General features: G+C 36.8%; 1 protein-coding gene and 1 long non-coding RNA gene across 2 annotated transcripts in view; one reads left to right on the plus strand and one right to left on the minus strand.

Moving 5' to 3' along the window:
• Positions 1 to 13562, plus strand: part of LOC130276899 (mucin-5AC-like) — a 103892-nt gene that overhangs the window by 52071 nt on the left and 38259 nt on the right. Inside the window, exons 3-8 of the mRNA XM_056526889.1 lie at positions 8977 to 8994; positions 10688 to 10750; positions 11914 to 11967; positions 12155 to 12208; positions 12498 to 12759; positions 13216 to 13333. Of these exons, the coding sequence (XP_056382864.1) occupies positions 8977 to 8994; positions 10688 to 10750; positions 11914 to 11967; positions 12155 to 12208; positions 12498 to 12759; positions 13216 to 13333 (569 nt within the window). The remainder of the gene's footprint in view (positions 1 to 8976; positions 8995 to 10687; positions 10751 to 11913; positions 11968 to 12154; positions 12209 to 12497; positions 12760 to 13215; positions 13334 to 13562) is intronic.
• Positions 7221 to 11994, minus strand: LOC130276908 (uncharacterized). Its single transcript, XR_008845292.1, has 3 exons — positions 11891 to 11994; positions 11431 to 11480; positions 7221 to 8564 (listed from the first exon to the last, which is right to left on the minus strand). It is a non-coding gene; the product is annotated as an uncharacterized LOC130276908 (long non-coding RNA).

Consider the following 13562-nt stretch of genomic DNA (forward strand, 5'->3'; position numbering starts at 1 on the left):
ATGTAATAAAGCTAGAAGAAAGGATACATTTAATACAGGAGACATTATCAGTGAGGAGCATAAATAAATGTCAGGCTAATCCAAATTGATGTTTGTTGTAACAGTCAAATGTAATGGCTAAAAGTCTTGAAAAAATATAAGGCAGACTTGTACATGTGCTCGGAGCTGGTGTATATTTGCGCAAGAAAATGACACTTGCGTTCATTTTGTGCGCCAAAAAAAAGACACAATTAGTAAATCAATGTCTATGGGCTAAATGGCTCTATGGTACACCTGCAGTGTGGCATCGCTAGAAAAAGTTCACCCAAAAGAAATGCACAAAAAGAACACAGAAAATATCATTGCACAAGAAAAAAATACACATACAATTACTCTACATACATTGAGGAATCCCCCCCCCCATAGCATCTACCTATGTTGTAACAAGCAAAGTACACTCCTTCATGACAACAGTTTTCCCTAATATGAAAGTGCTAAAATTATTCAGGAATGGTTTGAAGAGCACGACAAGAGTTCAAGGTGTTGGCTTCCCAAAATCTCAACTGAGCATTTCTGGGATTTGCAGAAAAAACAAGTCTGATCCATAAGGACTCACCTTACAATTTACAGATTAAAAGATTTGCTACTAACATCATGTTATCAGATGCAACAATACACCTTCAGAGGTCTTGTGGAGTTTATATCTTGAAGGACCAGTACTGTTTTGGAAGCACAAAACAGACTGACCCAATACTTGGCAAACGGTTCTAGTCTTATGGCTGATTGACCCCTTAAGGACGCAGGGTTTTTCCAATTTCGCATTTGCATTTTTTCCTCATCACCTTCTAAAAATCACGCTTTCCATTTTGTACCTAAAATTCCATATTATAGGCTATTGTTTGCACCACCAATTCTACTTTGCAGTAATATTAGTCATTTCACCAAAATATCCACGGCAAAGCGGGAAAAATTTTTTTGTAAATTTTGGGTGCTTCCGTTTCTATGCAGTACATTTTTCAGTAAAAATGACATCTTATCTTTATTCTGTAGGTCAATACGGTTAAAATGATACCCTACTTATATAGGTTTGATTTTGTATTACTTCAAAGAAAAATCTACATGCAGGAAAATGTACACGTTTAAAATTGTCATCTTCTGACCCCTATAACTTTTTATTTTTCCACGTACGGGATGGTATGAGGGCTAATTTTTTGCGCTGTGATCTCAAGTTTTTAGTGGTATCATTTTTATATTGATCAGACTTTTTGATCGCTTTTTATTCATTTTTTCATGATATATAAAGTGGCCAAAAATACGCTATTTTGGACTTTGGAATTTTTTTGCGCATTCGCCATTGACCGTGCGGTTTAATTAGCGATATATTTTTATAGTTCGGACAATTCCACACGTGGCCATACGACACGTTTTTCTTTTATTGACATAGTTCTTACTTTTATTAGGGAAGATGTTAAATAATCTTTATTTACTTTTTTCACACTTTTTTTTTTTTCCAGTGTTATAGCCAGGGGGGTGGCTATTACACTGCACACACTGATCTGCTACACAGATCATTGCCGTGCATTGACACGGCAAAGATCAGTGTTATCGGCGGTCGATTGTTCAATCCTGAGCAATCAATCGCTGGTGGGACACGACGGATGAAGGTAAGGGGACCTCCGCTCGCGTTATAGCTGATCGGGACATCGCGATTTCACCGCGATGGTCCCGATCAGCCCGACTGAGCTGCCAGGTAGCTTTTAATTTCATTTTAGAAGCGGCGATCAACTTTGAATGCCACGTCTAAAGATTTAATAGCACGCAGCACAACAATCAGTGCCGCACGCTATTAGCCTAGGGTCCCGGCTTTCATTTGCCACCAAGACCAACCCAGTATGATGAGGGGTCACGGCGTGACCCCACTTTATATACCGGGACCAGGCGCAGGGGGTACAAGTACACCCTGCATCCTTAAGAGGTTAATGTGTATAAATATGCCATAAAGGGACAAGATTACAGCAGATAAGAAAGATTGTCAGGTGTGAAAGTGTAGAAACCACTTACAACCGTATAAACATGTGGAAAATAGGGGACAAACAGAATAAGTAAAATGCAATAACTACATGTAAATAGTATTAAAAAAAATTGCAAACTCATTCTACGTGTAGATGTTGTAGTTGTTCAGTATCACCTCTTTGCGTATATTTATATTGTACATTTATTTTGTACAATTTCCTTGCTGATTTCCTCAGTGGATACTCTCCATCCAAATGAACCAGAATCAGCGCTTATGCCCGTGATCATTTGCCACGTATATAAGTACCATCTTATTGACAACAAAATTTAATTGGCAGATTCCACCCCAAATTTTTAAATATTTAATCTTTCCCCGAAATCCAATTTCTCATTGTAATTTCCAACGTGAAACTCTTAATTTGTGAACTGAAAGGTGTGACTCCCATTGAAAACAGGCTGCTATGTGGGTTTTAATACAGAATTAAACATGTACTGTGCATTTTTTGTACAACTATTCCAATTGGAGTAGGAATGGAATAATTTCAGACATCTTGATATCTTTTATGGTTGTTAGTAAGGTGTTTCGTAACTCGTGGGTTAATGGAAGCTGACTGTCCTCTAGCTAAGCCTGCTATGTACATACAATCAAACATCTTATTTACTTTAGATGTTTGTTTGACCTAAGGGAACAGTGGAACAATATATATCCTTGTTATACAATGTTAGCTATGTGAGTGTATTTATAGAGATATTCATTTGTAATAAGTAATTTTTAAAAATGTCTTCAATGTATTTAAAAATACTATAAAAAAAAAAACTTTGTACACATTTTTTTTTTTAAATAAGTGGTTTTGTCTTTGCCTCCAATGAAAACCTATATATTTGTCTATGGTTTAAGACCACAAAACAACTCTTTATGATCAGATCCTACAGTAACTATCTTTTCAACTTGTCCCCTACTTTTTGTTGAGCTACAAAATGTATTTTCACAAGAAATAGATGACAAATGTAAGGTAGGGTGACTGCAGGATCAGTCTGCTTTCATGAAAACACATCAGCATTTTTATTTGAAAAATTTGACATATTGGGCCAATAAACAAATGTTACAGGTATTTTAACTATATTAGACATTATAATAACATGTATAAAATAGTAAAAACAATACTTGCATTAGTATAGCAGTAAGAAGTAGATAAAAGTACCAGACGATAATGGTTGATCAAGCATATATGAAGTACAATTGTCAGATTGGGTGTGGGGTTGTCAGTCACACAATGACAAGGGAGAGAATTACTCTCCCGAACAGCCAGAACATCAGCATATCTGTAACTTCTTAAGGAAGTAGAAGGTACCTGTACGCCCTGCGCTCCGTACCGGTGTTTAAAATGGGGTCACACCATGACCCCGCATCACACCGGGTCGGTCCCGGCTGTTAGTCATAGCCGGGGCCTTGGGCTAACAGCGCGCAGCACCGACCGTTATGCCGCGCTATTAACCCTTCAGGCGCTGAAAATGAAAGTAAACTCTTCCCGGCAGCTCAGTCGGGCTGATCGGGACTATCGCGATACAATCGCGATGTCCCGATCAGTTAGGACGCGAGCGGAGACCCCCTTAACTTGCTCCGTCGCGTCCGATCTGGGTTTGATTGCTCCAAGCCTGAGCTACAGGCTTGAGCAATCGAGCCCCTATCTTGCTGATCCATGCAAAGCTATAGCTTTGCAGGGATCAGTATAAGAGACCAGTGTGTGCAGTGTTCTAGCCCCCTATGGGAGCTATAGCACTGCAAAAAAAAGTGAAAAAAAAAAGTTAACAAAGGTCATTTAACCCCTTCCCTAATAAAAGTTTGAATCACCCCCCTTTTCCCATAAAAAAAACTGTGTAAATAAAAATAAACATATGTGGTATTGCCGCGTGCATAAATGTCCGAACTATAAAAATATATAGATAATTAATCCGCACGGTCAATGGCGTACGCGCGAAAAAATTCCAAAGTCCAAAATAGCGTATTTTTGGTCACTTTTTATATAATAAAAAAATGAATAAAAAGCGATCAAAAAGTCCAATCAATGCAAAAATGGTAAAAAAAAAATAAAAAATAAAAACTTCAGTGCAGGGCGCAAAAAATTAGCCCTTATATCGTCCCGTATGCGGAAAAATAAAAAAGATATAGGGGTCAGAAGGTGACAATTTTAAACATATACATTTTCCTGCATGTAGTTATGATTTTTTTCAGAAGTACGACAAAATCAAACCTATATAATTAGGGTATCATTTTAATCATATGGACCTACAAAATAAAGAGAAGGTGTTATTTTTTCCGTTTCAACGTGGATGTTTTGGTAAAATGACTAAGGTCACTGCAAAGTAGAATTGGTGGCGCAAAAAATAATCCATCATATGGAATTTTATGTGCAAAATTGAAAATTGAAATTGATTTTTAGAAGGTGATGAGGAAAAAATGAAAATGGAAAAACTCTGTGTCCTTAAAGGGATAAGGAGTAAGGAGGAGAGGAGCTTTAAATGTCAGTTAAATAAGTACCCCCATGCTGAAGAGAGATTTATCCATAGTTGTCTTCATTGCCTTCACGATGCCCATCACAAGGAAAGCTGCAGAAATTGAAGGTGTAAAATGCATAACTAATGCCAGGGAAGGCAAAGGACTTGGTTACTCATCATTGGGCTGTTTTATTGTGTACAAATTTTATGCGATGAATAGTTGCACTTGAACATAAGGGACCTGCTGTGCTAAATGAGTGAATTACCTGCTATTCTGACTAGGTTTAAGTGACATCCTTGTTCTCCAAGAAAAATTACTTTTAATACTAAATGCAAAATTAAATTATCCGGTGCCCGTCCTGTTCATCTTTCTGCCACAGTTCCTCAGATTCTGTATCCCTTTCTCCTTTAGGTAAAATTACCACCTTCTTCTCAAAATATTCTATGCACAGTGCATTTTAATAGTGTGATACATACTCTTCTGACCTTGAATAGGGAACTAGACTGTTAAAATAGAAAATATAGGGACAGAAAAGTTTGAGTAGGTCCCAATAGTGGTGGGAGATGGTATTGGTGGTTTTGGGGAGCAGAGGATAAACATATTTTGTTGGTACATACATACATACACTACTTATAGAAGGTGTCTCCAAGATCTGCAAATTATCAAATTATTAAGCACCTAGCTTCAATTTTTGGCATGTGGGAGAAGCTTCAATTGCATCAATGAACAGGGAAGACCCTCTTAAAGGACAGATTGTCAGATTAGAAGAATGGCATGTAGTATTCCATTCTGTTCTTCAAGTCAAAATGGATATCACATACTAAGCATAGGTCTTTGAACAGTGTCTAGACAAATCATCGGAAGACGCTTGCATTATATTGGGCAATAAGCCAGATGTTCAGCTTCAAATGTTCCATAGGCCTCATGCCACCACTCTCAAAGGTTACCATAGTCCTGAGCAAGATGAAAATGGGGGCTGGAATGGAAGTATATGCTCTTCAATGATAAGTCCTGCTTTTGTCTTGCACAAAATTATGACTGGAAAATTGGTCATAAGACCATATGGGCAATGTCATGAAGAGGCCTTCACGAGGGAACATCAAACTGGTCCTACTAATGGGGTTATGTTGTGGGGTGGCATATTGTTATGGGAGCTGGGCCCCTATAGTTTTTATTCCATGGTCATTTAACCAAAGCATCCCAGGTGTCATTTTTCAACACAACAATGGCAGGTCGAATCTTGTTTGTACTCATGTAAGCAGCCTGGTTAACCTAAAGGTGTACCGTTGCCTACAGCGACACTGGACTCCTATTGAGCACATAAATGGCTTGCATTTGCAAAGGGAGCTTCAAGCAGATCATCTTAAAACGTACTTGTCAGATCCCACAAAAACTAAATAATTATAATATGCTGCTCAGTACCTAATCACCTATTTATTATAAAAATTCCTTTATTTTATTATTAGCTCACAGTGTTAAAAATCCTCTCAGGGCAGGTGATTGACGTGTCTACTCATGCAGCCTTCACCTATGGACAAGCCTGATGTTGATGCAGGGCTGGTTAGTGTCCCAGTAGGTATGGGGACCCCTAGTGGTGAGATCTTCAGGAGTTTTCTTATTAACTGCTGGGAACATGTCCACTGTATATACATTGATTGCTACCATAAAACTTGCCATACACATAAGATAGCTATTGACCGAATGCTCATTTAGTTGAAAGTTATCTCTCCTGTTCCAGTACAACACACATGAACACTTGGCTCAGCTGAGGTTGTTCTGTGTTCTGAATAGGAAGAAGAAAAAGCCACTACTACACATCTCAAGCATCGGCTTATCTCTCTGAGGCTATGTTCACATCAGGATGAGGCATGTTGAAATTTAACTTGCCCAAGTGTTCTCTGTAGCGGGCCACACTGCAGTCAGATATCTCTGGGATATCTCTTGGAGAACAAAAGGACCTGGCACATTAAATCTGTAGCCAGACATATCTGACAGTGGCTTAACACCATGAGAACTTATGTATCGGGCATGTTCAAATCTAACATGCCACCTGTTATGTAAGGGCCCACACTGCACTGGGATTAACATGTTTTTGTTCTGCTTATCATCGGGTGTCCTAGGTAGTTGAACCCCCCAAAGACCATACATTGATGGCCCATTCTAAATCTATCCTTACACATAAGTTAGCTGTTGACCGAATGCTCAAATAATGCTTGGCTTGGACAGGGGGGCATGTGTTTTCAATGGGGAGAGATTGGAATAGCCAGACATCTCTGGTAGCAACTTTTCTTGGATTGGGCACATTGAAATGCCCAACTGTTCTCTCCCTTTTCATCTGCCGTCTGGGACTGTCTGGAGGCCTCCATACACATAAGATGGCTGTCAGATTTCCACTAAAGTGAGGAGGATCTTCTTTTATGTAATGTGTATCTCCAGCTTAAGGATAGCTTTTTAATTCAAAATGTTTGAAAACCAAATTTAAATGAATGCAATATATGGCTACATATTTATTAGGAGTGTGCAGTATGTTAGATCACAATAGCACACTGCCTATTAAGATAATATACCCTGTTTATTTTAACCTACACATTAATACACTGACAGATGTCTTCAATGTTATATTTTAAAACAGCTTTAATAACTCAGATTGTTTAAAACATTGTGATCATTACATTATAATATAATTAGATAATTAACAATGAATAATTGCAGCAAAGTAATGTATCTATCATATACAAATCTACAAAAAAAAAGCAAAATAAATGTACGTTCTTGTAAGGTTCATCATGAATTATATTTAATACTTCTTTCATACATTAATCAAACCACCTCCCATAATGCAAACAGTTTCTCTGTAGCCTTTATCCTTAACAGAATAGGACGTCCCATATGTTGGCAGTGCCAATATCCTCCACACTGTCTCCACCCCGTTTTATACAAAAATCCTCACTACCATATCTAGGCTTACTCTATAAAAGGATCAAATAAGACCCTTAGCTTCTGTTCCTCCTTCTATGATCCCCAGTTCGGTGTCCAGTAACCGAACTGCACACAACATGGGGACAAATAGGAGGTTATTAGTTTCTATAGGAGGCCTTCTGCTACTCCTTACCTGTATTCATGCGCAAGGTAAGTGTCAAGTGGTTAAAAGTAATTTTTATCTATTTTGTTAATTTTATATATGTGTATAATTGAAGTTCTCTAAAAGAATATGATAACATTAAGTCAAGTTAATTTTAATATGATGTTATATGCTTACATATGTCTATGACCATGGTGTATATGCAGGAGACATTTCAGGTATAAATACAATTATTTGCATGTATTAGGTCTACATTGTGTTTAGGAAAAAAAATGTTCCATAAATTGCAGCCAGTTTGTGCAAAATCTAGTCATCAGTAACTTTTGGCCAATATAAGTATTTTTTCAAGAATTGGGCTATAGGGAGCAAAAAAGAACTTAAGATGAAAAAAAGTAAAATAAGGATAGAGATGTACCCAGCATAGATATAGGTCTTATATGATACCATGTATGCCATGTATGGTCAGCTTTGGACAACTAACTGTAGGACATCAGGACTACACAAAGTTGTTAAATACACTATGGCATGAGCATGTAAAATACAAGATGGGATGAAATGAGCCATTACACAGATACAGGATATACCCCATGATGATATTATGATTGTGCTGGTTTAGCAGTGTTTAACAAGTCAAGTCTTCAATGGATTACTCAGAAAGGCAAAGTTTATTTATTACTTAGGCAAACTCTGGCTTCAAAAGTTCAAGAGCAATCAGCAAATTGTCAAAGATGTTCCATGGTGCTATGTAAATATGCTAGGGATTACAGCGAGCGAACAGCAAGGAATCAAATCATATTATACATGAGGATACAGCCAGTTAATAGCCAGAAGAAACAAAATACAACCTTATATCAAATCATTTAATATCAGATACATATGAGCTGTATAGAGAATCTTAGAATTCTTACAGGAACTGGAAGAAAACAATGGGTGAACATACAAATTTTATGAAGATGTTGCCCCATCACGTATAAACCAGGACCACAGGCAAGGCTGCAATGATAAAAGGGTACATTCACTTTTGACACCAGGTCCTATTTTGTTCTTATATACCTAAAATAAAAAATAATGTAGTTTTCCAAATATAATTTAAAATTATCCTCCCGTTTTTTTGTCTACAGCTCCTATGCAAACTTACATATAATAATGGTAATAGACTGTTAGACAAGTCTTATATAGTTTGATTTTGCAGCCATATGTCCTATCGGTTCTGTTGCATGCTTCAGTATATTTGGTAGTTTAGCAAGAGAGAGGGGGGCAGAAGAGTAACAAAATAGGGTAGAAATAGGGGACTTACATGGCTCAAAAAGGATGACACTAAACGGTGGAACATTTTTTAATCATAATAATTCATACATTATTCGACTTCCTTCTAATACATTTTTCAATCTTGTTTACCCTACAGGTCAGAAAAAGCTTTCAGGTAATATACTTTAATTTGTTTTTTTATATTTATAGAATTCCACCTCTGTGTAAAATGCTATATCTATATATATTTTAAATAGATTTAGTGATATAACTTGGAAGATTTACTAAAACTGATGGAGATGCAAAGTATAACAGTTGCTCATGGAAACTAGTTAGATGGCTTCTCCAATTCCCAAAAAGGCCTCTAAAAATAAAAGCTGTTAAAGCACCAGTTTTGCATAAGTTGTAGGCAGATATCCTAAGGGTAAAGATGGCCATATACATTAGATATGAGATAATGGCCCTGATTTACTATTGTACATTGAAAAAAAGCAGACTAACTCTCCATTTTACTGAGAGAACCTGAAAAAGGGGGCGTCTGCCAAAAGGGGGCGTGTCCACAAAATGTTCACAAAAAAACAACATATTTACTATGGTTTCCACAGAAAATGTGGTGGATTTGAACTAAGGAAAACCAGACAGATCAGGGCATGTATAAAAAAAAAAAAAAAAAAAAAGCTAAATGTACGGAAAGTGCAAAATGTGGGGAAACCTTAGTAAATACTGTGGGAATTTTTTTTAGGGAATTAAAAGCCACAAAGAAACCTACACTCCACTCCATATTAGATATTAGAAAATAAGATGAATCCAGCATGTAGGCACATACTATTTACAGTGTACATTCTTATTATGAGGTATAAACTGAAACCTAGAGAAAAAAAGCATTATTTTTATGTTTTATTGCATTATTTTATTTCAAAAATGGGAAAAGGGGGGTGATTTGAACTTTTATTATGGAAGGGGTTAATTCAATTTTATAAATTTTTTTAAACACATTTTTATTTACATTTTTTGGGCCCCCACGGGTGCTAAAACATGCAATCTTCTGATTGCATATACTGATCAGTGCTCTGCCATAGCAAAGCACTGATCAGAGTAACCGGCGATCTGCTGCTCTAGCCTGCTGCACAGGCTAGGAGCAGTAGATCGCCGAACAGATGACGAAGCGGCAGGTGAGGACCCTCTCGTCGTCCAGTAAGCTGATCAGATCTGCTGAGCTGCCGGGACACTTTCACTTTCATTTTAGATGCCGCGATCAGCTTTTCTCCACTGGTGAGAATGGTTTAAACACGGTTAACGGGACCAGGGTGTACAGGTACACCCTCGGTCCTTAATTACCAGGGTCCGAGGGCGTACCTGCACACCCTTGGTCCTGGAAGGGTTACTAAATGAGTAAAAAGGATTGTAGTACTATGGATCTTTCCAGCTGCTACAAGTGAATATAATAACTTCACCCTGTCACTCGCTTTAATAACATAAATATATTAACACGCTCTTATGTACAGGGATCTGCTCTTGTAATCTTAATCAGGCGTTAGCTAACAATGAATGTTTGCTGCTATGACCACACATGTTTGGTGTGTGCATTCATTGCCAAGCCACAGAAAATAATCACTTGGCATTTATGGTTTTATTTGCTTACATTTTCCTTAATGTACTATTTAATCCAGTGTTATTTATTAAACTGGTTGATTAAGAAAATGTATCGAGGAACAGTGAAGAGAATCATCATAGCCAATTCAGCGGTAACAAGAGCTTATATATTGATGTAAAAAATGTCATTGTTTCCTCTAGGGACGGGGAGGATAATAGAACCATTAAAGTTGTTAAACTTTGACTTAATATATTTCTGGTTTTGTAATTTTTAGAAGAAGATTGGGATTCTGTTGATCAAGAGTATGGAGAAATGAATATAGATGACATTGACTCAGGTGTGTACTCTATCTTCTAATTTGTATGCTATGAAAAATAAATATGATTTTGAACTTTTCTACTGATCCATGTAAAAAATATGTTTCAACTATAGTCATTATAGTGAGGATTGCCTCCACTACATACATTTATCACCTATTTGCAGAATAAATTATGATTTATGATCATTTGTGGACCTATAAATATGTGCCCCACAATCAGAAAAACCACCACGAATCCTAGAATAGGAGTCTTGGGTCCCCCATTTCTTCTTACCATAGTCATAAGATTAAAAAAAGTTGTCATTGCGCATACACGATACCTTTCTATCAATACACTATGGGAGTAATTGAAACCGTGAAATTGAGAAAACTTTTCCTCACCCTGGTCAATACTCGGGAACTGATGGGACACACAGTACTCATACATCACCTATAATGTAAAACCTACAAACTTTTTCTAATTCTGGAAGAATTTCAGGTGCCTTTGAAGGTAGGAAAGTCTGTTCCCCAAAGATTATCTGCAGATGTATCTTCTAATAACCAGACAGACCTATTTTATCACATCAATGAAAGCCCAGACAGGCCCTAGAACATGGCTGTGAGCTGTGATTTGGTATTTTGATATATAGCATTGTCATCCAACACTCTTCACAGACTAACCAGGGACAAGTCGTTCCGAAAATTCCTGCATTACATACCTAGTTTATGGCCAGCTTTATATGCAGGATCATTTATATTTCCCCAGATCCTATAAAAAAAGACAAAAAACTGAGATGGAAGGACAGCGCCTTGTGTATTACCCCAGATACTAAACAGCCCCACTCTGGGGGTTAGGGATAGTGAAGTGCTCTGTAGGATGGCAGCTCACCTGGAACAAGAGAAAATATTGCCTATCACCCCTAAATGTTAGGGTACTAAGATATAGAGTTGCTGCTCAGCCTGAGGATCACAGGGAGAAGAAATCCAATCCTATAGTTTCATTCAAATACAAGAAAAACTACACTCATTGTAAAACATCTGGTGACCAATGACGCCTTTTGAGGGTAAAGATAGAAACACATACTTTTATAGATACAATGCAAAGAAAAGTGTGTAAAATTAGCATTAAATTACTTTAAAATACATTTAAATAACTCTGATTATTGTTATTATTGATACCTATAATTATTGGCTTTTTTTAGCTGAAGAACAGCAACTAGTTGGAGACGATGATGAAGACGTACAGCAGCAGTCAGGTCAGATAATACCCCATACAATATTGTATGCATATGTAATATAAAAAAAACATTTGTTATATGAAGGTTAAGTTTCTGTTCCCCATTAGTCAACCGTAGAAGGTGCATACATGCAATTGTCCACAGTGTGACATCTTCAGATTGTACTCTAACCAACTACATACATGATACTTTGAATTTTTTACAGATGGAAGTCCTTCGCGGGTGAACATTATTGCATCACCTGCTCCGGTTTATCGAAGTAAGCAAAAATAGGGAAAAGCCCATATGATATTGCCAATGGTTAAAAATCCCCTATTTTTAATAGAATAAATCTACCTAAAGATATGGCATTGAGGCATATACTACTTAGCATAAACTTAGACCAGGCAGTGTAAGAAGCTTATCTATCTATATATCTATCAATCTATCTATCTGTCTGTTTGTCTATCTATCTGTCTGTTTGTCTATCTATCTATCTATATTTCTGTCTTTGTCTATCTATCTCATATCTGTCTATCTATCTATCATATTCAACTTTATTCCCACAGGTCTGAATCCATCTCATAACCAAAGAATTTGCAGCACATTTGGTAACCATCACTACAAGACCTTTGATGGAGATATCTTCCATTTTCGTGGGAATTGTACTTACCAGTTTGTAAGACACTGCAAGACCAATTATGAGGAATTCTTTGTGGGAATCACACGTCACGTCAGAAAAAATGTCCCTGTTATCTCCGGCATTAACATGAAGTTAGATGGTGCTGATATTACTGTGGCTGAGAAGACTGTCATAGTCAACAGTGTAAAGTAAGTTGATATTATTAGTATTATTATTATTGTTGTTGTTATCTATTAAATACAACGAAGAATCAGAGAATTGGAAAGTAATATAAGAAACAACACCGTACTTGTACCTGTCTTTGTACTGTGGCATTATAATATATAATTGGTATAGTATCAATATGACATCAGTCACAGTGAAATCTAAATCTTGATGGATTCTTGGAGCTAAAGGTAGCAATGCACACTGGATATCTCTCTTCCTTACAAATGAAGACTTTAGAATACATTACCATTGGCAGGTTCGCCTGCCTTTATTCCAGTGTACACGGCCAGCCTAATATAAATTAGTTAAAGTTGAATCCTGAAGAAAGATATTTTACCTGGCAGAGATGCAGTGTCCGGCAATTGGCTGTTAATTCCTACGAGCTATAAAATTATGTGTAAATCTATTTTAATCTAATGCATGTAATATCCCAACAGAGTAGAGGAACTTCCATTCAGTGTTGGTGGAACTCAAATCTCTAAGTCTGGAACCTATATAAGAATCAGTTCCAAAATTGGCTTTGAAATGTTTTGGAATGAAGAAGACTCCATCACGGTAATAATAATAATAATTATAATAATAATAATGGCTTCTCCATCTTTACATTTAGTGGCTGTTAATATGTTTGTTAGGAGGTGGGCAACCTAAGTAATTGGAATAAGTGTGGATTGTAGAAAAGATCAGCAACATAGCAATACTGAGGGTATCTAGTAAGATCAATAAGGGGAGAATTTCTTTATAATTAGGCCTGTAATCATAACAAGAAAGCATCTACTACATAAAA

The sequence above is a fragment of the Hyla sarda genome, chromosome 6 (assembly GCF_029499605.1).
Source record: "Hyla sarda isolate aHylSar1 chromosome 6, aHylSar1.hap1, whole genome shotgun sequence".
NCBI lineage: Eukaryota > Metazoa > Chordata > Amphibia > Anura > Hylidae > Hyla > Hyla sarda.